Source organism: Myotis myotis, unplaced genomic scaffold (genome assembly GCF_014108235.1).
Source record: "Myotis myotis isolate mMyoMyo1 unplaced genomic scaffold, mMyoMyo1.p scaffold_m19_p_7, whole genome shotgun sequence".
Taxonomy (NCBI): Eukaryota; Metazoa; Chordata; class Mammalia; order Chiroptera; family Vespertilionidae; genus Myotis; species Myotis myotis.
Genome location: NW_023416379.1, coordinates 44,951,317 through 44,975,718, shown reverse-complemented (window position 1 = coordinate 44,975,718; position 24,402 = coordinate 44,951,317). Strand labels below are relative to the sequence as shown.

The 24,402-nt window shown below is 36.8% G+C and overlaps 1 protein-coding gene across 9 annotated transcripts in view; it reads right to left on the bottom strand.

The window, feature by feature from the left end:
• Window positions 1–24,402, bottom strand: part of USP45 (ubiquitin specific peptidase 45) — a 61,246-nt gene that overhangs the window by 26,158 nt on the left and 10,686 nt on the right. For 4 of the 9 annotated variants that reach the window (XM_036317146.1, XM_036317148.1, XM_036317150.1 and 1 more), the window contains exons 3-8: window positions 21,947–22,119; window positions 21,471–21,574; window positions 17,293–17,393; window positions 4,427–4,569; window positions 3,941–4,036; window positions 1,492–1,622 (exon numbers count right to left, since the gene is read on the bottom strand). In XM_036317146.1, the coding sequence (XP_036173039.1) occupies window positions 1,492–1,622; window positions 3,941–4,036; window positions 4,427–4,569; window positions 17,293–17,393; window positions 21,471–21,574; window positions 21,947–22,119 (748 nt within the window). Of the gene's footprint in view, window positions 1–1,491; window positions 1,623–3,940; window positions 4,037–4,426; window positions 4,570–6,779; window positions 6,858–17,292; window positions 17,394–20,764; window positions 20,770–21,470; window positions 21,575–21,946; window positions 22,120–24,402 lie in introns of those variants that run through there. The other 5 variants (XM_036317147.1, XM_036317149.1, XM_036317151.1 and 2 more) reach the window with 5 other exon arrangements.

The window sequence follows — 24,402 nt, the reverse complement described above, 5'->3', positions numbered from 1 at the left end:
ACAAATCCGGGCACCGGGCCTCTAGTATGCATACAAGGTCTTTGGTTAATCTCTTCCCGCCCTCCCCCCTTCCCCCTTCCCTCCGAAATTCATCAGTCTGTTCCATGTTTCCATGCCTGTGCATTGGGCGTCTGCCCCCTGGTGGTCAGTGCGCATCATAGCTACTGGTCGAACAGTTGTTGTTCAGTTGCTTAGGCTTGTATATATACAGATATTTTTTATTTTTATTGTTTCCAAGAGGATGTGAGAGGGAGAGAAAGATAGAAATATCAATGATGAGAGAGAATCATTGATCGGCTGTCTCCTACACGTCCCCTCCTGGGGATCAAGCCAGCAACCCTGGCATGTGCCCTTGACTGGAATCAAACCAGGGACCCTTCAGTCCACAGGCCGACGCTCTACCCACTGAACCAAACCAGTTAGGGCCTAAATATATTTTTATTGATTGATTTCAAGAGGAAGGGAGAATGAGAAATATCAATGATGAGAGAGAATCACTGATCTGCTGCCTCCTGCAGGATCGAGCCAACCTGGGCATGTGCCCTGAAAGGGAATCGAGCCATGACCTTCTGGTTCGTAGATTGAGGCTCAACCACTGAGCCATGCCAGCCGGGCAAATATTTTGTTTTTAAACATTTCATAACATCTTGAGAAATTCACTTAAACTCTATTTGCCTCAAAGCTCATCTTTTAAAATAAAGAAACTAGGTTAGATATCTATTATAGCACCTTTTAAGATCTTACAATTCTATAATTTTCATACTTTATTGTGTTACATGATGAGCTTTTAATTTTTTAAATAAAATATTTATTGTTGAGAGTATTACAGATGTCCCCCTTTACCCCCCCCCATTGCCACTTCCATCCGATTCCCACCCTGTTCAAGGCCTTCACCACCCTACTGTCTGTGTATAATGCATAATCATGGGCTTCTGAGTTAGAACAGACCTCTATGTGAATCCTGGTTTTGTCACTATGAAATGGGGTAAAGTACTCAACTGCTATGAGTCTCAGTTTCCTTATACATAAAATGGGGATAAACAATCACTTCTTCAGAGTTTTATAAGATATAATTTCCCTGCCCGGCCAGCTGGCTCAGTGGTTGAGCATCAACTTATGAACCAGGAGGTCATGGTTCGATTCCAGGTCAGGGCACATGCCCAGGTTGCGGGCTCAATCCCCAGTGTGGGGTGTGCAGGAGGCGGCCAATCAATTATTCTATGTCACTCTCCCTCTCTGAAATCAATTAAAAAAAAATATATATATATATATATATATATATATATATATATATATATATATATATATATTTTAAAATGATATAATTTTCATAGACCACAGAGCTGCAGCTAAACAATGTTAATTCCTCCTCTTGGTATCCAGGCAGTAATAGCAATGTTACAGTAAGACTGAAAGTACTCATATTAAGTATAAACACAATAGCATTTTGTAACTCATGATTACTTATATTAATAATGTAGGTGCACTCACTTTTGACAAAGCTGATTGAAGAGAGCTTTAGGAGACAGCGATCCTTTGTCAGTTTCCTTCATGCTGTGAAGAAACAGGACCAAGGCTGAGGTCAATGGTCCAGGGCTTGAAAGTTCCACCATTAATGGATCCTTTAAAAACAAGATCAACTCTATGTCAGAAATATATATTATTTTAAATCAAACAGTTCTAGTTCGTTTCAGTGATGATAACTAAATTCCTTCAACTGTATTAAGAAACTTTAATACCTCATATATAAAAATATAAAAATGAAAATTAGAATTAAATGCTTTATCTTGAAAAACACAGGTATTCTCATATCATCTGCCCTTTACTAGTACTTAATAAAACTATTAGCTTAAGAATGAAATCACCAATTTTTAGTTGCTTATAACTGTCCCTTAATGTGCTCTCCTAAAAGTAAAATTCTTCATCTACTTGATATTTGTACATTTTCACAAATAATCATAAATTATATTTATATTAGCAAAACTCCATACCCTTCTTTCCCCCAAATATTTTACTGCTAAATAAGGAATGGGGGGACCTGGTATACCATCTCTCTCTCTTTTAAAAGGGAGAGACAGCCCTAACCAGATTGGCTCAGTGGATAGAGCGTCAGCCTGTAGACTCAAGGGTCCCAGGTTCAATTCCGGTCAAGGGCATGTACCTTGGTTGCGGGCACATCCCCAGTGGGGAGTGTGCAGGAGGCAGCTTATCGATGTTTCTCTCTCATTGATGTTTCTGGCTCTCTATCCCTCTCCCTTCCTCTCTGTAAAAAATTAATAAAATATATTTAAAAAAATAAAAAATAAAAAAAAAATAAAGGGGAGAGACAAAAAGCTGGGCAAAAGTAGCTTAAATTGGTGAAGGATCAATGCACTTTATTCTAGAATTTCTATTCCATCACATTTTGTTTTCTAAAATGTTATTTTCCCCAGTAATACCCCTCTCCTTATGCATAATGAGTAAAAATGCAGATCCCAAATATAATCCTCGAACATTATAGTATGTTATCTTCTAGGATAACTGCAACCTGTGTATGTGCCCTGGCCTGGAACTGAACCACCCTTTTTGGTGCATGGGGACGGGATGACACTCTAACCAGCCGAGCCATACTGGCTAGGGCTCACCTCACTTTAGAAGAGGGCATTGGGATCTACCATAAAAATGTTAAGGGGCTAAACAGGCAATGAATTTATAGTCTGCTTTTTCAATAATATTGTCTTTCAAAACTGTCTCCTTGGAAGAAAAAATCTAAGATTACTACAGTGGGCTAAGAAATTCTAGAAGAACTCTTTCTTAAGTATTTTTGAAAACCAGATCATGAGCTATTCATACACTCTTTCTTCTTCTAAAACACACACACACACACACACACACACACACACACACACACACACATCAATTTCTAACTATAATCATTATTACTAATGTTAATGCTCTCCAGCCAAAGCCCACCAGGAACACACCTGCAGTTGAACAAGGTGGGTTTACTGCTTGATGCACTGAGGGAGAACACGAACCATGGGGAACCATGGCGTGTCTTAATGAGAGAATATTTGAAAGAACCAATATAGGATTGGGGCTCTAGTTGGGTAATTCAGCAGGGAGGCTAAGCAAGCAGAGGTCTGCTCTTGCTTGGACAGTGTCAGAAAGTGGGGGTAATTCTATGATTAGGTATCTCAATAAATCTTATATGTGGGTGTGTGTGGGGAGATGAGAATGAAGATAAACTAATAAAGAAATAGCACTCAGAAGGCCTGGGGGGGGGGGAATGCAGGGTGGAGGGGGTCAATGGGAAGAAAACAAAGGGGACATCTGTAATACTTTTAGCAATAAAGATAAATTGAAAAAAAGGAAAAGAAACAGCATTCATTCATTTTGGCCAACAGACAGATTGTATAGAATTTTCTTTTCTTTTTTTAAAAATTTATTTATTTAATTTTTTTTTTTATTGCTTAAAGTATTACAAAGAGTATTACATATGTCTCCTTGTTTAGAATTTTCTAAGTGATAGAGCAACCTGGTTATTTGAAATCATGAAGTGACCTTGCTTTGCCTCATTTATTAGACTGAAAGTAGCCTGGCCTGGGGTTGGTATTCTGTGAATTGTTTGAATAACATGGCCTAACTGCGGGTGCCAGGCCAGCTGCTGGATGTCAGAGGTTGCTTTTTCCCTCCTCATTAGCTTAAAAACCTATGATCAGATTAGGCTTCAAAAAAACCTTTAGATGTTCACTATTAAAGTTAATCTACCTTTAAAGAACAAAAATGCTATATTTAAGCAAATGTCACCAGTAACTACAAAACAGGAGCCCTAGACATTTTACTCAACAAAAGTCAAACTCTCTGCTCTGGCTGACGTGGCTCAGTTAATTTAGGGTCACTCCGAAAGGACGCTGGTTCATCTCAAAAGAGCTCTTATCCAGATAGTTACATTTCTTACCATCTGAGAGTCTGAGGAAGGGAAAATCTTGAGTATTGTACCATTTTCTTTGATCTCATTCATCAGTTCAATAAGAATATAAGACTGTGCCAAGTTCTAAAAGAAAACAAAAGTCTTCTGATTCAGGTATGCTATGCCTCTGATTTTATGGAATAAATTACAGTACTCTAAGTTTCAAATTTCATCTTGCATAGGAAATGTTTTTTAACTTTAAAAAATTTATTGAGTACATTTTACATTTAATAAATGTCATAGTTACTGATAGAGCCATGGTAAAATACAGAGAAGATATTTAAGAAGCACTATGGAAAAAGAAGGTTTATACATGTGTATGACGATGGCTAAAAATAGCCTAAAACAAACGAAAAGAAAACAAATTTCTAGATGAATATTTAGTAGTCATTTGACAGACTACAGGTGTGCAAACAAATATAAATTAATTAAAATGATCTTCGACATTTTACAAAGCTTTCGGATGCCTCTTACCTGCATAACTGCATTAAAAAAGCAAGTATTTCCTAAATTCGTAATTCCTTTCACAGATGTTACACTGTTGCCTTTTTTTCCCTTCTTTTTTTCATCTGTTTCATGTTTTTCTTCACAAAGTTTTATAATTCTAGAAAATGCATCTAAGTGAGAAAAAACATAACTGACATGAAATGTAAAATTAAGTACATATCATTTAACATCATTTAAATACATTATTTGACATTAAATAAGCTGTTTCCCCTGAATCAGTACTCCTGAAGGACAGGAATACAAATAACTGTCTTGAGTTTTGTATCTTACTGCTAAAGCACTTCATTTTAATTCATGTTAATTTACACATCTGTACCTCACACCGCATTGCAGATTAAACTCCAGATTAATTGAAAAATTAAACATAAATGAGTAAAGTTAAAAAATGAGTACAAAAGATCCAGATCTTGGGTTTCTAAATACCATCCCTTACTAAAAGAAATGTACACTCCTTGAAGGAAAGGCTGATTCTTAACCTGGGGCAGCAAAGAGGCCAAATGAGCCTATCACATTATTGTTGTGCCAAAAACTAAGGAAGTGCTCCCAAAAAAGTGGTGAATATGTCAAAATACACAGGTGCCACTTCTAATAGGTTCCCACAGGTCCAATATGGTACAGATTGAATATAAAACTAAAAAAGGGCACTAGCAGATTATTATTCACTGAATAAAATGAAAGTGATTCTGAATTGATAATAAATTTTAAAATGGGGATGAAAGGGAGAAAATTTCCTTACAAGAGAATGTCGACTAATAAACAAAAGAAATTATAAAATTAGAAAATCCCTATACAATGGCAATTTTTTTGGTATTCTTGCAACTTTTCTATATTTAAAAATGCCAAATAAAAAGTTAAAAGTTAACAGAATTATATATAAAAGCTAAAATACCTAAGTGTATAGTACATTGAGTGTATGTTTTGTGTTTACTAACTTGTATAATTAATGCAAATTTGAAAATTATAGTATATGTTTAATAACAATATGAAGATGAAGAACAATTCTTAACACTCATGAACTAACACAATTATACCTATTTAACAGATTATTTTCTGAATCATTATTATTTGAAGTTTGACAGGAAAGTCCCAGGTTCTCAAATCTTTTGGTTTCAACCGAATGTTCTTTTAAATCCCTTTTAACCCTCAGATTGTGTAGTTCTTTACAATTATATACAGTATTTTACTCATCTAATACTGACATGCTGCCTTGCATTGCCATTAACTGCTAAATGCTTGGCTGTTTGACCCTATAATCAGATGAATGCTCCTTCTTCCACAGGGGTGTGATGTTGGGGAGAACATACATAATAAAAAGTCAATATAAATGAAAAACTACAAGATTAAACAGCAAATAGAGTAGACTTGTTGCCTTCCATGTCTCTGATGAGCTCCCCACCCTGCCATCTGTACAGAAGCATCACGGGGATGAACAGAGGTGGAGGTGGCCCTGTTCTCAGGACAGGGGCAAGAAAACACCATAAAGAGAAACTTTGGTCTTGGCTGCTGGCAGAGTGATGTCACCCACATGCTATTGGTTCAAAGCTTGACTTGGCACCTTTGACTTTTGGCCCCCACCCCCAAAAAATCAACAGATGGGGCTCCAGTATCAATCAAGTGAGGTTATTAACACATTTTCTCACGGACTTTTCATAAGGATTAAATGAGCTGCTATTTGCAAAGTAGTTGGCATGGTAAGCACTGTGTGTGTGAAAAACAGTCCAGCAAGCCACCAAAAATTATTTGTGCCAGAATCCATATCTTCGTGAGTTATTCTTCATGTCTACTGCTGATCTGCTCTCACTTTTTTTCTTCTCTTTAATCATTCCCTGTACTTTCTGAATTTTTCCCCCTCAAGTTTCTCTCTTATTTCTGATTGGATTTTCTGAATTGCTAATACAAGTTTTGCCTTTGGTTTTCATAATTTCTTGGTTTTTCTTTTGAACATGTGAAAATATCTCATTGAGAAAAAATGTATTGGTGGCTTCTAAGATGTTTCTATCATTAAGCAAATTGATTGCATGGAAAAGATTTTTCATTCCAATTTAATTCTTATTACTTATTGTACTATCTGGAGGGCAGGAGAAGAGATCTTTCTTGTTCTTCACTGTGTTAAGAACACAGAGCTTAGCAGCAAAGGCGGGTACAATTAGTGGAGGTCACTGAAATGCGGAGGCCAGGCATGGAGAAAAGAGGCAGCAAGAGAAAGCCAGACAGTCTTCAAACTTGCAAGTGACAAATGCCAGTCAGTGCTTAGGAAGCATTACACAAACAAGAAGCCCCATAGTGATCCTGGCTGGGTTTGTAAACAAGAGCAGCCCACCTCTTCATTATTTTATCTGAGATTCCAACTGGAGGCTGGAATCGGCAGGTTTCAGGTTCTCACCATAGCTATTGCCACTAGATGGTTTCATAGTGATTTGTAAGAGATTTAAGATGAAAGAATAATTAAATCCAAGCATTAGTCCATTTTTGGGGGGTATGAGGTTGTTCTCTGATTTTATATTTACAAAACTCAGTCTCCAACAGGTTAAGTGATTTGCCCACAATCATAATGGTACCCTTTTCATTATAAATTCATTGTCATTTACCAACTGATTTCTCTTCGGTGATTTATGTACAATGAGAAGAATTATAAAAGATAGTAGGACAACATTCTTACAAATCTGGGTATATGCAACCCTGAACAAATTTGGCTCTTCAAAAGTATTTCCTTTAGTTAACAATCTTAATAAATGTTGCCATATTTTTTAGCTTATTAACATAAAAACAGAGTGATTAGGGGATCTAAACTATATTGATTATATTAACTATATATAAATATATTACATATTTAACACACATTTCTTTTTTTTTTTATTGCTTAAAGTAATACAAAGGGTATTACATATGTGTCCATATAACACACATTTCTTATTCATTTGGGAAAATACTTCCAGAAATTATATTTTAATCTTATAAAAACATATCGCATTTTTAAACCATAACATGCAAATTACTTATATATCTGTGTACTATATTTGCCCATTAGATTTCAAAACATCTGGGATAACATCCTAAAGTAAACAATGTTCATAAGACCATCTGGACAAAACTGCAGGCAAAAAAAAAAAGCATAAACATATGGAAAAACAGATTTTACCCTTCCCTTCAGCAGTAAGGGATGACAAATGTCGAACCTAGATATATCCACGCTTCACTGTGTGATGCTTTTCAGCACCACCTGGCTCTCCATGCAGGGCCACCGAATATGGACACCACTGCCAGAGAGAACATATCCACAGGGCGATGGCAATACAAATAGTTTACTTCATGGTTAAATAGCTACTTCACACAAGTGGCAAGGATCTATTTGTTGACTTTTACATATAAGTCTGTGAGAACATATTCAAAATTAATTATGCCACTGAACTTGAATATTAAATAGATCAGATAATTTATTTATTTTTTATTTTATTTTTTTTATATATTTTATTGATTTTTTACAGAGAGGAAGGGAGAGAGATAGTTAGAAACATCGATGAGAGAGAAATATCGATCAGCTGCCTCCTGCACATCTCCTACTGGGGATGTGCCCGCAACCCAGGTACATGCCCTTGACCGGAATCGAACCTGGGACCTTTCAGTCCGCAGGCCGACGCTCTATCCACTGAGCCAAACCGGTTTCGGCTAGATCAGATAATTTAATGAGAAAATAAAATGACATTTTCTAATAACTACTTACATTTGTTTTATCTAAAGCCCAAGTTTTTCATTTTACTAAATAAATAGCACATTTATAAAATGTAACAATTCAAACTCAATTGATTTAACAAATGTCCACTGAACCACTACCTATAAATACTGCTTAGGATTTATGGCTACAGTATAAGGAATTGGTGCATAGTGAACAGCACAGAGACAGTAAGCCTTAAACGCATGAGAATATCTTAAGAAAACTTTAGAAACTAAGCATACATGTACATTTCCTCACTAAGAAACTGTCAACTTGAAAGTTTAAGATTCTAGATTACAACTAGGGTGTCTGAGAATCAGTCTCTCAATTATCTGACATACAAACAAGTATGTTTTTTAAAAAATATATTTTATTGATTTTTTACAGAGAGGAAGGGAGAGAGATAGTTAGAAACATTGATGAGAGAGAAACATCGATCAGCTGCCTCCTGCACATCTCCTTTTGGGGATGTGCCCGCAACCCAGGTACATGCCCTTGACCGGAATCGAACCTGGGAACTTTCAGTCCGCAGGCCGACGCTCTATCCACTGAGCCAAACCGGTTTCGGCCAAACAAGTATGTTTTAATAAAAACCAATTTATTACTTCTACTAAAGAATGATTACTGATCATTTTGTTTTGAGAGACAACAAAGCTTTCTCAATCTAGCAGTGATTCTAGATCTTATTCACTTTAAGAACTCTTTCTTCATAAACACAGAGCCAAATGCACCAAGGACTGAACTTCAAAATGTTTTAAAGTATAGCATAATTAAAAGGACAAAGCTGCAACAGCATTAAAAAAAAAAAGACAAATTGCCGAAACCGGTTTGGCTCAGTGGATAGAGCGTCGGCTTGCGGACTGAAAGGTCCCAGGTTCGATTCCGGTCAAGGGCATGTACCTGGGTTGCGGGCACATCCCCAGTAGGAGATGTGCAGGAGGCAGCTGATCGATGTTTCTCTCTCATCAATGTTTCTAACTCTCTATCTCTCTCCCTTCCTCTCTGTAAAAAATCAATAAAATATATTTTAAAAAAAAGACAAATTATACAAAATTCTGATTATCATTCGTTTTGTTCTCAAGTTTTACCTGAACTCATGACATAGCTATGATTAGAAAGAATTTCAGGATTAGAAGATTATTTTATTAAAAGGGATTTACTCTATCTCACCTCTATATTACCAACACTGTCATCAAATACTACACGTGTGTAGTCTACTAACATAGACACCAGAATGTAAAGAACATTGAGAAAACTTCAGGCATTCTAGATAAAAATTTTAAAGCTCTTTTATGTCTCTGCAGTTTACCTTTAAGCCTATAATCTGAGTACTCAGAGCTGCTAGTTGATTGAGTAACCTGCTAAGGTTTTATACATACTCAGGTCTTGCAAGAAAAGTGGATGAAGTACCAGCAAAGTACAACTGTCCCCCTACTCCCCCCCCCCCCCCAAAAAAAAGAAAGATTGATGGATCTGGCAACAATGACATTAAGAACTTCATTATTATCCAAAACCCTCTAAAAACTGTCAACAAAGTTAAATAGGGAAAATGGATACTCTTGTCAACTTAACCTTTTGTGTAATCTTTCTGGAAGGTAGTTTAGCAACGGTAATCAAAATTTAAGATATGTTTATAAATTGGCCAGAAATCCCCCAAATTTTAACCTACAGAAATAAAAGAGCAAGTACATAGAGATGCAGTTTTTTCTTATCATGGGAGAAAAGTGAAAACAACCAATAGTGGGTTTGTAGTTGAGTAATATTAAATGTCTCTTTTCTCAAAGGTATGAATATTTGTGCATTACTTTGGTTAAACCAGAAGGGAAACCTGGTGCTTCCCAAGTTTCCCAGAGGCATGGGAAAAGTAAACTTATTTGGTTGCTTGCTTATTTAAAAAAAAAAACAAAAAAAAAAACCTGTGAGAGCATTATCTCCTCTGATAATTGTCCCCAATGCAGAGAGATATGAAATCAGCTAGTGGTAATAGAGAGTAGATTCAAACCCCAGCAGTCTGGCTTCAGACTCTGCACACTTAAACATTATGATCTACTATTTTTCTGTATAATAATGGTTGAGAAGGTTAATATGTGCAATAATTTGACACTACTGAAATTCTAGTGATGATATATGAAAGAAAAAGCCACTATTCTTAAGCAAAGCAGGATATAGTGGATATTTTTGGTGTGTAAATTTATAGCTATATTAAAGTTTATGGCAGCCCTTTTCAAATGGGCCTCAAAAGAATTAAGCCCTAATGCCCTAGGTACCCAATGTAAGCGATTAACTTCTCCTTAGGTATCCAGAAGAGTATAGTAAGGGGACATCTTTGGGAGAACTGAGAAAGTAGTCACTCAAATAATTATCTATGCTCTGTAGTTCAAACAAGGAATACCAGATTTAAATCCCTACAGGTAACAATAAGTTGTGTTTTGAAAGTCCGATATCTTTTTGTTCCTAACCCCTTTTATAAAGGGGAATAACTACTTTTAGTATTTATTTTTTAACTGCATATTTCTTAGTCTTACAACTGTCACTTTTAAGCGGAACAAAATATATTACTTTTTTTTTTTTAAAAAAAAGGTAGTTATTACATTCAATTTGTCTGTGAAAGGACATTACTTATCTTCAGATATTTTGTTTCAGATCCCAAATATACCATTTACTTTCTTATTTAAAAAATAGATAGAGTAAACTTAATAAAACCAAAAGAACCAACATAAGTCAAAATTTTTATACCAAAAGCATAAGTTTAATAAATTTAACGGAATATTTAATTCTCTCTTTAAGCTCTTTGAAAATGGCATCCCACCAGTATTTAAATTATGGGCCAAATTTATTGCTGTAGGAAAAAAATGTGAGACTGTCAATTACCTGTCTAGTTCACAAACAGCAAACCAATATTTAACAATATTATTTCATCACGAATTCCTGTTTTTGGTAAGTATTTGTAGAATACTTACATGACATTTACAAGACTATCGAAGTGACAAACGAGCCTTTCAGAGGTATCGATCCACTTTTTTAAAAAAAATATATTTTATTTATTTTAGAGAGGGAAGGAGAGGGGGAGAGAGAAACATCAATGATGAGAGAGAATCATTGATTGGCTGCCTCCTGCACGTCCCCCACTGGGGATTGAGCCCGCAACCCAGGCATGTGCCCTTGGCCAGAATGGAACCGGGGACCCCTCAGTCCGCAGGCCGACGCTCTATCCACTGAGCCAAACCAGCTAGGGCTCGATCCACTTTTTAATAATATATTATTTCTGGGTGGGTCTCACAAGAAAGTTTTCTTGCTCTTTTTCAATTTTGTGTTATATGTGAGGATTTTATTGGTTGTTTTTAGTTTTCTGGTATGTGATTGAAAGGGAGGGTGTGGAGGGAATTTTTTTTTTTTTAAGCAAATCGTAGCATCAGATGTGAAATCCACACAGCTGTAAGCATTCTTCTGGGAACCTGCACTGGGGTTCCCTCAACTGTTTAATGCAATTACCTAAACCAGTCATGTAGTATTAATGTAATTTGCTCATTTCTACAGCTGAAAAGAAGTTTAATCTTTAAAAAGGAAAAACTTGCTGCCCCAAGACTCCTCTACCTTGGAACCAAACATTACCCCACCTGTTTATTCTTAAAATTCCATTAACCATTAGTCTTAGAAATCTTTATTTGATCATGTCTTAAACTGATATTGCCACATGAATGGGCAGGTATACATACAAAGGCATTCCTATCTATCTCCACACTGTAGACACAAAATTTTTCTAAAATACAAAACTAATCATCCATATCTCCACTTAAAATTAGTGGTTCCTCACTGCCTTCAGGATAAACTACACTTACAAGGCCCTTTAATATCTTCCTATTTACCTTTAGAGTCTCACCTCTCACCATTCCCTAATACACAAAACTCAACCTTGCAGCTCTATAAAATTCCCTGAACCTATCAAGCTCCCTCATCAAGGAGCTATTCCTCTCCCTGAAAACATAACCCCGTGCCTCTTTGCCTAGCTGATTTCTAGATATCTTTCAGCTCTTGGCTTAGAAAGGTCTTCCTCTACATAAAATGTTCCTCCAGTCTAGGATAGAGACTACTCCCCAGTGATCTCACAGCCCCCTGTACTTACTCCTTCACAGGCAATTATAATTAAGTGTGATGTATCAATATCCCGTCCTGGACCAAAAGATCAATAATGGCAGGAACTGAGAAATAAATCTGTCTCATTCACTACTATATCTCCAATAGCTAGCACAATGATTGGCTAGAAGTGCAAATGTATAAAAAAAACCTGAATGAATAAATAATTTGATATTAATATTCAGCGGTTATTTTGGAAAAAAAATGTAAAGCTTATCTACTTCCCCAGTATAAACTGATTACATGCTAGTTCAGTTCAATTCAGCAAGTATTTACTGCTTAGCCACCTCAAAAAGAATATAAGCCAGGGTACAATCCTCAAGGAACGTACAGTTTTATAAATAAGACACACAAACACATGAAAGCTACTAGTAAACACCACAAAACCCTGTATTATTTCATTCTAAGGTACCCTGAATAGAAGAAAGGAGATAAGACAAAGGATTGGGCACGTGTACTTGGAGTAGGATTTGAGTGAGCCTTAGGGCAAGTAAGGCTGAAGACAGAAAATAGAAATGTGCTAAGTTAGCAGTTCTGAAAGTGAATCTGAAAACAACCTCCTGAAGACACCATCCTCCTTTCCGGGTGGGTCCGTAAGGTCAAAAGTACTTTATAAGACTATGATGTTAGTTGCTTTTTTAAATGTTTGCTTCCATTCATTCTCAATTATATCAATAATAAATGCAGTATTCCAGAGGCTATACTCCATGTGATAGCACATTGAATGCAGAAGTAGGTATGAAAACTCAACTGTTTTCATTAAGCCAACCATTAAAGAGATCTGTAAAAATGTAAAACAATGCCACTTACTACATTTGTATTATTTTGAAAAAATAGTCCTTCCTTAAAAATGTTATTTGTGCCCTGACCGGTTTGGCTCAGTGGATAGAGCGTCGGCCTGCGGACTGAGGGGTCCCGGGTTCGATTCCGGTCAGGGGCATGTACCTTGGTTGCAGGCACATCCCCAGTGGGGGTTGTGCAGGAGGCAGCTGATCGATGAATCTGACTCTCTATCTCTATCCCTCTCCCTTCCTCTCTGTAAAAAATCAATAAAATATATTTTAAAAAATGTTATTTGTGTTCAAATGTCATGAAATTATTGCTAATTTTCAGTGAATTAATATTTTAGTTTTCTTAGTTTTAATTTCTATTTCGATAAGTATTGATTTATAACCTATCTAACCAAAGCTCTTTTAAGTCCTCAATAATATCTTAAGTGTCTAATGGGCTACCAACCCTGAGCTAGTTGTTTTTAAGAGATGGATGAAGCCTAGATTCTCTGTGTAGAGAAGATAATTTAGATATATTAGGCATTTGTTGAGGCACTGCATAACTTAAAAACATGTTTAAAGTACAGGTAGGGACTTTCCTCTCAGTAAAGTTATTTTTACTTAGTGCAAAATATAAAAACAATCTTTAAACATCATTTTTATTCTTCCACCTAAATACAATATGTATATTCATATTTTTTGAATTACTGTACATATATGGACGTTTTTATATTTCTATCTTCACATTGATAATTTAAAGTCGCTGCATAATCATATCCAGCATTCTTACAAACCTCAATAGCAACTTTCGCATTTGGTTTTTAAAGTATTTTATAAAAATTACTAAAGCCTCATGCAAGAAAGAATATGGAAAATTACTATCCCAAAAAACTTACTTCTAGAATACCAAGGGATCTTATGTTATACCAAACTTGCCTGAGACATCCTGTAGCTTGGAAAACAAAGATAACCCCATTTTGCCCGTGAACTTCTGGAAACCTTGAATTCAGAACTACATCTCTCTCCAGCTTTGAAAGCTCTACACGCTCTCAAATTCCCTCAAGAACCTGTTTCCCATCATTTCAGGTGCTACCCATCGTTCCCTAAACACAATTAAAGCTTGCATGGGTCCTTTCCACACCTGAAATAACTTTTTATCTAATCTGGACCCACCCAAAGTTCATCCTTTAAAGGTCAACGTGGAAGTAACTCATCCCAGATTTCTGAATTTCTTTCAACTGAATGTTACATCCCTCTTTGAATATCTAAAGGACTTTGTGTGAACATCTCTCAAAATACAAATTATACTCTGCTTTCATTATCACTTTTTTAAAAAAGATTTTTTATTTTTATTTTGAGAGAAGAAGGGAAAGGGAATGAGAGAAACATGGATCAGCTGCCTCCTGCACACCCCATTATCAATATTTTTTATCTCACCACCTCTTTTAGATCTTAAACTTCTTTAGGGCAGGAACTGTTTTATCATCTCTATTTCTTGAGGCCCATGGGAAAGGGGAAAAAGTGCTGAGGAAAATGAGGCCAGACAAACTATACTCTACCCCACATCACATACCCAGTGATTGAAAGAGTCCAATGTGAATGCCAGACTGCCTGACTAAAAGCCATGTGCTTTCTACCATATTATCCCAATCTCCCTTCCTTACATCCCTTACAACAATAAATACTCAAGAAATGTATAAAATTAAATGGAATCAGACTGGCTTTGTTCTTAATATCAAGGAACCTCTTAGGTGAAAAATACAGAAAAAATAATTTCTACAATCGTACTTTTGCCACCTTAGCATCATACCCACATATATATTATTATAGCCAACAGAACACGTTTCATGTGCAGTTTTCAGGAGACAGCCCTGAGACCCACATCTCTGATCCTGAAGTATTAAATGTCTACCAACACCGTATTTTTCCTGATTCTTGATTTGAACATAATTGGAGATGACAGAATAAGATTTCAATAAATGTTTGTTGAATAAATGTGATAAAATTAATCATTTCTTCTACTGACTAGGAACCTGGATTTACTTTCTCTAGTTCCTCCTCTAATTTCTTCACCATTACTATCTCAGAGCAATAATAGTTAACAAATACAATATATATTGGGCTACAGAAAATACAGCAAGGCTCCCCGGAGGATCAGGCCTAAGCTGGCAGTCAGACATTCCTCTGGCAGCCCAGGAGTCCTTAGGAGATGTCCAACTGTTGGCTTAGGCCCGCTCCCCGTGGGCATCGGCCACAGCAGGATGGTGGAGCAGGTGAGCTGTGGCGCCAGACCAAGGTGGGGTGCTGGTCACTATCACTGGGGTGAGCTTCTGGTGGTTAGTGAAAATTCTTTACTCCTGCACGCTCACACCTGCTGCCGGCGCCGGCCCTGCTCATATTCGCTGCTGGTGCTGGCCCCAATTGCTCTGCGCTGTCAGCGGGTGTGAGCAGGGCCAGCGCCATCAGTGCATGGGGGTGGTGGTGGTGGTGGCAGCGGCGGGGGCGGGGGCGGCGGTGGTGGTGGCAGCGGCGGGGGCGGGGGCGGCGGTGGCGGTGGCGCTGCCATCAGACAGGGGACCAAGGGCTGAAGCAGGAGGGGCCGGGCGGGGGTGGGGAGGATGTACTGAGACCCACCCCTGTGCCCACTGCAGCCTTGCACCCCACAGTTCAAGTTGCACGAATTCGTGCACTGGGCCCCTAGTACCAAATAAAGTATAAAACCTAGCATGTAGCAGGGACTTAATATTTCTGAATGAAGAAACTGTTTCCCTCTTACTCTTAATTTATAGTAACATGTATTATATATTGTTTATATGTTAGATAACAAAGTATATAATATATAGTACATCGCCCAGCTGGTGTTGCTCAGTGGTTGAGTGTCAACCCATGAACCAAGAGGTCACGGTTCGATTCCCAATCAGGGGACATGCCCAGGTTGCGGGCTCCATCTCCAGTAGGGGGTGTGCAGGAGGCAGTCGATTGATGATTCTCTCTCATCACTGATATTTCTATCTCTCTCTCTCCCTCCCCTTTACTCTCTCTGAAATCAATAAAAACATATATGTAATACATTACTATTATATAATAAAGAACTTGCCTCCCTTTGCCACAGGTTCCTGAGAAGTACCCCCTAAATCCTTGGATATCTAGAGTAATTGATAGTTTATGTTAACAAATTAACAAGGTGTCTTTTATACTCATTGTGGGTGCCCAGACAGTTTATGCTAATGAAATGACTCAGGATGGGAGCCAGTCAAGCCAGAAAGGCCAACCTTGTGATCAGAGGCTTGGTGTCCTGGAGACTGAGTTAAATCATGTAGCAAAAGCTTATTCAATGAAATTCTAATAAAAACTCTGGACATCAAAGCTCTGGTGAGCTTCCATGGTTAACCATACTCTGTGTACTGTTACACATCAGTGTGTCAGGAAGTTGATGCCTTCTGACTCCACAGGAAGAAGATACAGGAGCTTCATGTTTGGGACCTTCCCAGACCCACTCTGTGTCTTTTTTTTTTTGGCTAGTCCTGACTTGTGGTTTTTTTTTTTTTTTGCTATAATAAAACTGTAATTGTAAGGTTAGCACTTTCCTGAGTTCTCTGAGTCACTGTAGTAAATTTCTGAACCTAAGAGGGTAGTAGAAACCCCTGAATTTGTAGCCAGCTGTGCAAAAATGTGGGTGGTTTGATAACTCCTGAGCTTGAGAATGGTGAGTGAAGTGAGGGTGTCTTGTGGGGGCACTGAGCCCTTAATCTGTCTAACACCAGGTAGTTAGTGTCAGGACTGCACTATAATTACAGCACAAGTAACAGATATTTCATAAAAATGCATCAGGCATTAAACAAGCATTTTTACATACATGATTTCTAAATCTTTAGAAAACATCTCTAAGTCTCACAATAACTGCACATGATAGAATTATTATCCTAATTTTTTAAGTAATAAACTAAGGAGTAAAAGCTACAGAGATGGTGGAGCCAAAACTCAGACTCAGCACTGTCTGACTCAAAAGCCCAGAATCTAATCACTACCCTCACCAGCTTCTCATTACTGGTCATATACTGTAAATACAACACAAGGTAGCTATGGAAGAATGCATGGCACCTGAACTGAGAGGTAACTGTAAAATCTACGGTACTCGTATGAATTTACGAACTCTTTATATGAAATATAAAATAGTGTAATTTAATACAAATTTCCTTAGCAATTGCTTAACTTACTTGTTTGCGTTTTGGAAACATGTTTCTGGAGAAAATCAACTATCTGAGCCAAAACCTTCTTATGACAATGTGTTGATAATTTTTCATCACACTCGTAACACCTGAAAACATATAACATTTAAGCAAATTCTGAAAGTATCTTTAATAATTTTGCACATGAGGTAATAAAGTTGGCACTTACCTGCTTTTGTCTTTCAATTATGAGAGTAAGGGAAGTAGGTACAAAGGGTGAGGCACCAGGAAAATCAAGAGAAATAAGCAGTGGACAGTTAATACTGAACCTTATTATTCAATTAAAGTTTTGGTAGTTTATCCTAAATACAATGGAACGCCATGAGGTGTTTTCAAGCAGGAAAGTGATATTATCCACTTTAAATTTAAAAACACCACTCTGACTAATATCAAATTAGAGGGTATCGGGAATAAAAGCAGATCAGTGGATCCTGAAAACAATGAACAGATTTATCTTATATATTTTCAGGCATAGACATGAGAAGGGAGAAGTGGATGGGGGTACGTCAGTGATTCTCAAACGGGAGCAATTTTGCCCTTAGAAGACATTTGGTAATATTTTGAGACCATTTTGGTTGTTATCCTGGGGAAGCTGCTACTGACATCCGTGGGTAGAGAGGCCAGGGATGCTGCTAAACATCCTATAACGTACAAGACAGCCCCTTACAACCAAGAATTATCAGCCCAAATGACACTAGTACTGAGATTGAGAAATCCTGGTTTAAATAAAACAAGACTAGCTGAGAGTTAGTAATATTTAAAGCTGGGTCATGGATATAGAGGAAAAATTCATTATACTATTTGTCTACTATTGTTAAAAGGTTAAAAAATAAAACAAGATAAAAAAGGGAAGAAAACAACACTGCCAGGCTTCTGGCTTGAATACTTAGTTCCACTTATAGAGATGGGGAAGACTGGCTGACATCAGTGTTTTATTTTGTTTGAGGTTTAATTGGAAAGAATGGTTTAGGGGATGATTTCCAAAAATGCATACCCTTTCAGAAAACCAACCTCCACTAAGTTTACTCATTAATGCATACAGTACTAATAAAGGTTTCTTATATATATTATCATTACCTGTTCCCTTTATCTTCATGAGATCCAAAGATCAAATAAAAACATGTGTTTGAAAGCAATGAAATTTGATAAATGTAATGTGTTGTACTAACACTAACGTATATATATTCACAATCTTCTTATAATTATTAATGGTCCTGGGATCAATGGCTGTAAACTAGATTTAGGTTCCTTTCCTAAATAGTATTTATAGTCAAATATTTACTGAGTGTCCCCTCTCTCACTTATACACAAAAATAGATACAAAGATAAGTCCATGAAGGAAATGAGTCACAGAAAACATCCCCAAATGACTTTTCGATAAAGAATTTAAACAAGCCGAACCGGTTTGGCTCAGTGGATAGAGCGTCGGCCTGCGGACTCAAGGGTCCCAGGTTCAATTCCGGTCAAGGGCATGTACCTTTGTTGCAGGCCATCCCCACTGGGGGGCGTGCAGGAGGCAGCTGATCGATCTCTCTCATCAGTGTTTCTAACTCTCTATCCCTCTCCCTTCTTCTCTGTGGAAAATCAATAAAATATAGAAAAAAAAGGAATTTAAACAAGTTAATAACAGTTACCAGGCTTACATGATAGATGCTCTATACTTACGAATGTAACTATTGTCAAAAATAATAAAATGTAATTGCTCATTTTAAAGATGTTGAAATGTCAAGAAATTTTTACTGACATTGCAATTTAATGTTTACTTGTTATAAATATACTGTAACTTTAAGAGTACAAAAAGAAAATGTAAATAAAAGCTGCACAATGGCAGTGGAGTTGGAGAAAAGAAGACAGCTCAAAATAACTTAATTCTACTTGTTTTCATTAGAAGTAAAAAAAAAATTTTTTTAATTGAGCATATACTATGAACCAGGCACTGTTCTAAGTGCTTTACATGTATTTTATGGTTTAATTCCTCACAACAACCCAAAAAGTATTATCATTTTAAAAATAAATAACTTTACAGAAGTATAAGATTTTATTTTTACATATGACAAACTGAGACACTTTAAAAAGCAGTCATTCATACATTAACTTTTAAGTGTTAAATCAGATTCTTGCTTAGGCATAAGAATCACCTATGGAACTTAAAGATACAAAAGCCCTGATTTCAGAGGGGACCACTGGCACCCCTGGGCTTTTAAAATTCTACTGTGTGTCTGACTCTGACATGAATTCAAAGATAAGAAACTACTGTGCTAATTATTATTATTGATTAAAGCAGTACCAAATCCACTATCTAGCAACACTTTTTTAGCCATAATTAAATGATCAAATCTACAATATTCCTTTCTTTTTTCAGTTTCTTAGGTTTTACCCTAGTTCAGGCTGGCCTCTCTTTAATCCAAATTAGTGAAATTTTCTATTGAAATTGTTAATCTTTTTAACGTTTAAGAATTAGATGGGAGCCTGACCAGTCTAGCTAACTGGTTGAGCATCTATCCATATGAACCAGGAGGTCACCGTTCGATTCCTTGGTCAAGGCACATGCCCAGGTTGCGGGCTTGATCCCCAGTGGGGGTGTGCAATCAATGATTCTCTCTCATCACTGATGTTTCTATCTCTCTCTCCCTCTCCCTTCCTCTGTAATCAATAAAAACATATTATAAAAAAATAATTAGATGAGAAAAGAAAATAGTCACAACCTTTAAATTTCTATAGCTGTATGTGACAAACTTGAATTTCTTCCTTTAAACAGGAAATGATTCCCTTAGGACCACAATCATGATCCTAAGAGCTACAATGGCAGTCTTGACACAGACTGACTTGAGATGAGACTATTCTACCAGGTTCCACTCAATTCTCCCATCACCTTTTCCCATTGCAATGGTCCTCAAATTGTGGTCCCAGACCAGCAGCACTGGCAACACCTGGGGACATAGAAAGGCAAATTCTCAGGCCCTACCCTAAAACTGCTAAATCAGAAACTGTAAGCCTGGGACCCAGCAATCTACTTTAACAAGCCCATCCCATAGTTTGAGACCATTGCTTCCTTTAAGACTACTGAGAAATGTTTATTGTGCTGCCATACTAGACATCATCCCCCCTTTCCTCTAGCTCCAATGCACTATTTACATATTAAGTTCCCTCTATTTTTGCCTTCTTTGATTTTAATATGTTTTTATTGATTTTGGAGAGAGAGGAGAAGAGAGGGAGAGAGAGAGATAGAAACATGGATGAAAGAAACATCGATTGGCTGCCTCCTGTACATCCCCTACTAGGGATAGAGCCTGCAACTCAGGCATGTACCCTGACCGGGAATCGAACCAGTAACCTCTTGGTGCATGGGTCGATGCTCAACCACTGAGTCACAAGCCAGGCAATTTTTTTCCCTCATTCTCCCCAATACTATTGCTTGGAACCAACAACAACAAAAACACAAATGCTGCAACCATCTGACCTTGTGGATGAATTAAATTATAAGATGGTGATCTCTCCAACCAGCCAAAATATTCTAATATTAATTTTAGAACCCTGAAATAAAAACACAAAGTTAAAATATTTTTGTCTTAAGAAAACTCCTGAAAACTCATTCAAGGAATCCTAGGAGTCTATAAATTCTAGTTAGAAAATTTTTGTTGTAAAATACAAGGAAAGCATTTCAATAGTGTTCACTTATACCACTGAAGCTGTGTGGTATGCTGAGAAGAGACTAGGGACTCAAAAAAAAGACTTGTTTTAGTGCCTGGATTTTTATTGTGTAACCACAAAAAGGTAAATGATATTCAGTGTCCTTATGCATAAAGTGAGGGAACGGAACTTGATTTCCAAGTAAGGTTTCATAGTAGATTCCCTAAGAAGTTCCCTTTTACCTACAGAGCATCACCATACACTTGACTGCTTCAAGCTCCTTCCTCCTCTAGAACTTGGGATTCTGTATTAGCAAGTTCATTACGAAAAAGTGACTGGAAAGAATTTTTCTATTTTCTTTCTTATTTAAATTTTATATTCATGAGTAATTATTTTCTTAAATTATTCCATAGGTTGTAGTCAGGCTAAAAAGCATAAGCTGGTATAACATCTTTAATTATTTTACCCATAAAGCTAAAAAAAAAAAAAGAGGGTATTTTTGTAGTGGACATAAGTACTAACAAAATCTAACTTACCATATAATCCATGAGCTCAGACTAATTATAATACAGTGAAGCTCTGTTCTCCAACTCTTGAAGTGCTTCAACGAATGCTGGCTTTCTGAGTTTTTACCACATCCCTAAAGAGGAACAGATTGCTGTTTTGATTTACATACATATTTGTTTCTAAATCAACCAAAACTTAAATCATACCCGAACTCAAAAATCATAAAAATACAAATAGTAAAAGAAGGTCTAGATATGAGAACTATTTCGAGTGGACTGGATTCCTTTTCAAGTTCTTATAAACCACACATGATTACTTTCTGAACAAAACACCTTTTACTTTACCTTAAAGATTTCTAAGACATTTCTTGGAGAGTTCTATCAAAACATGGAATAAATTTATCTTAAGTTCTTAGCATTACTGACAATCCAACTCAAAATAATCATTAAGGAAAATATTTAAGACAAACTCTCACATAAAAAAACAAACAAAAAACTTTTCTCACCTGAAAACCACACTTGAGGCACAACCAAATCTCAGAAGAAAGTACTGGCTGTCCATCATGGAATCTTCTTTCTTTTAAACATTCTGAGCAAGCTGACCACAGATTCTCAGCTATTGCTTTTTTCACATGATTCACACTGACAGCATGACTTACATGTTGGCAAGTGAAACCTACTGAATAAGACAAAACAAAATTTGAGCATTTTCTTTACTAAACCAAAGTGCTATCATCAGTAAGCAAACTCACTAATATTAAAATGCTGTAAAAAGCACTGAGATTGAAAAAAAGAACAAAATAACTCATAAAGGATACATATTGCATGATTCCATTTATAAAACACTTGTGAAATAACATAATTATAGAGTTGGAGAACAGATTAGTGGTTGCCAAAGGCTGCAGATGGGGAGAAACTCAGAGCTGTGGCTGTAGACAGGTATCAACTTTGGGTGGTGATTTAACAGTCAAGTATCTTGATTGTGGTGGTTATAGAAAGCTACACATGTAATAAAATTGCAAAACTACTAATGCATGTGCATAGACACACACACACACACACACATATATATATCTGGTGAATGCATATATATCTGGTGAAATCTGAATAACCTAAGCATTGCACCTATGTCAGGTTCCTGGTTTTGATATACTATAGAAATACAATATGTTAAACCAAGAGAGGTTAAGTGAAGGGTGAGTGGGATCTCCTTGTATATTTCTTTGTACCTTCCTGTGAATCTAAAATTAGTTCAAAAATAAAAATTTAATAAATAAAAAGAGATTATTTACTGAGCAGCTACAATGTGTCTAGCATTTTGAATATATTTTCTTTCCATTAAGATACACACCTAAAATCTTTTTTTTAATTCTTATTAAGGTATTACATATGTGTCCTTATCCCCCATTCCCCTCCCCACCTCCTCACTCATGCCCTCACCCCCCTGGTGTCTGTGTCCATTGGTTAGGCTTATATGCATGCATACAAGTCCTTTGGTTGATCTCTCCCCCTTCCCCTCCCCTCCCCTGCCTTCTTTCTGAGGTTTGATGTTCTGATCGATGCTTCTCTGTCTCTGGATCTGTTTTTGTTCATCAGTTTATGTTGTTCATTATATTCCACAAATGAGTGAGATCATGTGATATTTATCTTTCTCTGACTGACTTATTTCGCTTAGCATAATGCTCTCAAGGTCCATCCATGCAGTTGCAAATGGTAGGGGTTCCTTCCTTTTTACAGCAGCGTAGTATTCCATTGTGTAGATGTACCACAGTTTTATAATCCACTCATCTGCTGATGGGCACTTAGTCTGCTTCCAATTCTTAGCTATTGTAAATTGTGCGGCTATGAACATAGGGATGCATACATCCTTTCTGATTGGTGTTTCTGGTTTCTTGGGATATATTCCTAGAAGTACACACCTAAAATCGTTTTGAATAGACGCTATTTTCATCATTGTTGGGAGAAAGGAGAGAGAGGAACAATGGCATAATTTACAGGAATAAGAATTCTCAGAATTCTCCTTAATGAATATTCCCAAATAACAAATGATTTTGCATGGTCCTTAATTACCCCTTATAACATATTCCCGCTGTGTGCATTGTGTGGAGACAAATGATCAAAATAAGCAAGTATGTTTTTAATTTTCAAATAACCATATTCTTCTCCCAAGGGCACAAAGATGCTTCCATTTCTCCCAAATACCTGAGTACTTTAATTTCTTCACCTCAAATATTCCAAACACCAAGCTATAACTACCTGCCAAAATCAAACCGAGACTGAGCAACTTGAAGAAGGAAACAGAAAGAGTATGTACATTTCAACTTTCTCCACTTCCCTTTCAAAATGAGAGGCATTCCTTTTCACCTACTGTTTAACTAGAGACAGCCTAAACATTACTTCCATTTCATCCTGAAGGCTAAGAATGTGATTCCTGGCAAGTTACTTGTTGTTTTTAAATATATTTTTATTGATTTCAAAGAGGGAAAGAGAGCTAGAAACATCAATGATGAGAGACAATCATTGATTGGCTGCCTCCTGCAAGCCCCCCACTGGGGAATGAGCCCGCAACCCAGGCATTGCCCTTGACCAGAATCGAATCTGGGACCCTTCAGTCCGCAGGCAACACTCTATCCACTGAGCCAAACCAGCTAGGGCCTGACAAGTTACTTATAATAAAATACAATTTTAACAGAAATAATATATAAATCTGGTAAAAGATTAAAACTCCTCATTTTACACCAAGAGCAAATTATAAGAATAGACATAAAGGAGTATGTTTGAACTATATCTGAAGTATGTCTGAAGTCCTAGGTTTGAAAAACAAGGATGCATGCCATTAAGAAAGGGCTGTTCGGTGTGTGTGGTGGGGGGACGAATAAATAATCACTCAAGTTCAAAACCTGCAAATGGGCTAGAAATGGGACAAAGGAAACTAAAAAGAAAATAAACAAATGGTCTACAT